The 2,152-nt window shown below is 39.8% G+C and overlaps 1 protein-coding gene across 4 annotated transcripts in view; it reads right to left on the minus strand.

The window, feature by feature from the left end:
- The window catches only part of cntln (centlein, centrosomal protein), an 87,256-nt gene that overhangs the window by 70,537 nt on the left and 14,567 nt on the right, over positions 1–2,152 (minus strand). For all 4 annotated transcript variants that reach the window (XR_004334958.1, XR_004334956.1, XM_032535303.1 and 1 more), the window contains exons 8-9: positions 1,589–1,751; positions 810–1,040 (exon numbers count right to left, since the gene is read on the minus strand). Coding sequence is in view for 2 of the 4 variants with exons in the window: in XM_032535303.1 (XP_032391194.1) it covers positions 810–1,040; positions 1,589–1,751 (394 nt within the window). In the remaining 2 variants the exon portion in view is untranslated. The remainder of the gene's footprint in view (positions 1–809; positions 1,041–1,588; positions 1,752–2,152) is intronic.

The following is a 2,152-nucleotide window of genomic DNA, read 5'->3' on the forward strand; positions in this document are numbered from 1 at the left end:
TTGGGCCAGCCGGCCGGCCGGCCAGCCAATCAGAGAGCCGCATGATCGTCACAGACATGCGGCCCCTTAATTGTAAACGGCGGCCAGTATCATTTTTCTCGGCCCACTTTCAAGCGTCATTAATAATTTTCTTTGTCCCAGTGATAGCCAGACTTCTCCAAATCCTTCACACCTATCAGTGTAGTAATCTGATCAGTATTTCTACCACATATGACTCTCTCGATATCACAGTCAGGGTTACTGTCTACAGTCACAAACTGTCAGCCTGCATTATTTTGTAGCAAAATTACTGATTCAGATCAGATGTTCAAAAATGTGCATGGTTTGACATAAAACAAATCTACCTGCATTTCGTTTATTTGATTATTTACTTGGAATTGTTAACGTCAGCGTAGTTGTTGAGGACGTTACAAACTACTTTCTTCTAAACTGAAGATTGGAAGTTGGAAGCTATATTGTTGACAAAAAAATTATTAATCGAAGCATTAAGCAACACATGCGTAATTATGTAGCGTATGGCTCGGATGATTTATTCATTTTTTTATGCATTGGTTTTGCATTGATATGTCTATGTTTCTGTGCAGTTGTTTATAGCATGGGAGTTTACATTCACCATCACTGGGGCTATCAAAAGTGTGTGTTCTTTCCATGCGTCAAAAGTTCTATCTCTTTCTATATATATAACTCAGTTCAACAACTTCGGCATCATAGAAAATCACTTTTAGCCTGGAGTGCTCATGCACTAGATATGAACTCTAAAAAGAGAGGGCTCTGTCAGGGAGATAGTGAAGAATAAGCAGGGTGCATACCTTAAAGTTGGTTTGTCTGTTGGGTGAGGGGTAAAGGGGTGTGTGCTGAGCCTGTTGTTGATGGTGTTGCTGCTGCAGTTGTTTCTGTTCCTGCTGTTGTAGCTGGGCCTGGAGCTGCAGGATGTGTTCGTCTTTTTGAGCCAACAGGCTGCTGAGCTTTTGGTGACTCTGACGGAGGTTGGCCTCACTAGACACGAGGGCCTGGTAGCACTGACTCAACTCCTTGTACAGCTGTCAACAAACACAAATAAGACATAAAAGGTTAAAAAAAGGCAAGGCAGGAAGGGAGCTGAAGAGAAAATGGGTCATTTCAACAAGAGATGAGACAATGGAGAACGATAAGACAAAATCACTCATGAGATGGGGTGACATGAATATTGATATATATTTATATGGGAATGTTATCTTATTTCTATGGTAATGGGAAATAAGATAATTTAAGTAAGGACAAAAAGGAACAATTAAAGGATAAAAAGAATAAAATATGAAGGGAGACCAAACATATTCTTTAAACATCATGTTTTATGACTCACAATTTCCCCAAATGTCTCCCTGTCCCCCTCCCTGTGTAGTGATATGTATGGCACAGTGGTACAGTCATCAGGCAGAGGGGTGGTAGGTTGAGAACCTATTCATTCTAGCACTAGTCAAATAATTGTAGGTTAGAGCTAGCTTGGAAATAAATCACCACAGCGGGTGAGGCCTGAGTGGAGTGCAATAAAGTGGTTATAATAAAGATGATCTCAAGGTTTGGCATGTGTGTGTGTGCATGTGCGTACCCTTTGATAGGAGGTGGTGTCAGCAGTATGTGCCTCTTCTTGGTTCCTCAGGACTTTCTGAGTGTCTAGGTTGAGGCCTTCCAGTTGCTTGATCAGAAGACTCTGCTCTGCTGCATGCCCTGTACTCTGTCTGTACAGGGTCTGCACCTCTGCAAACTCACAACTACACGCACACATCACACACGCACACACACACACACACACACACAGGTTATACAAATTAATACATACCTGTACATGCACTGCGACTGTTAAAGTAAAATTAAATTCATTATAAATAAAGTATTATGTGTAATTCACTTATACAAATCACAACACTGAAAAATAAATTGCAATATTATGATGAACCAAGGATAATGATAATTTTATCAGATCTTTCTTTAGTCAACCATGCCTCAATTACACTCAACATACAGTACAGTTCAAAAGTTTGGGCACCCCAGGTAAAAATGTGTATTAATGTGCATAAAAAAGTCAAGAAAAGATGTAAAAATCTCCAAAAGGCATCAAATGACAGATTAGACATTGGTATAATATTTCACAAAAAGTTAGATTTTATTTCCA

The sequence above is a fragment of the Etheostoma spectabile genome, chromosome 2, assembly GCF_008692095.1.
Source record: "Etheostoma spectabile isolate EspeVRDwgs_2016 chromosome 2, UIUC_Espe_1.0, whole genome shotgun sequence".
NCBI classification, from domain to species: domain Eukaryota; kingdom Metazoa; phylum Chordata; class Actinopteri; order Perciformes; family Percidae; genus Etheostoma; species Etheostoma spectabile.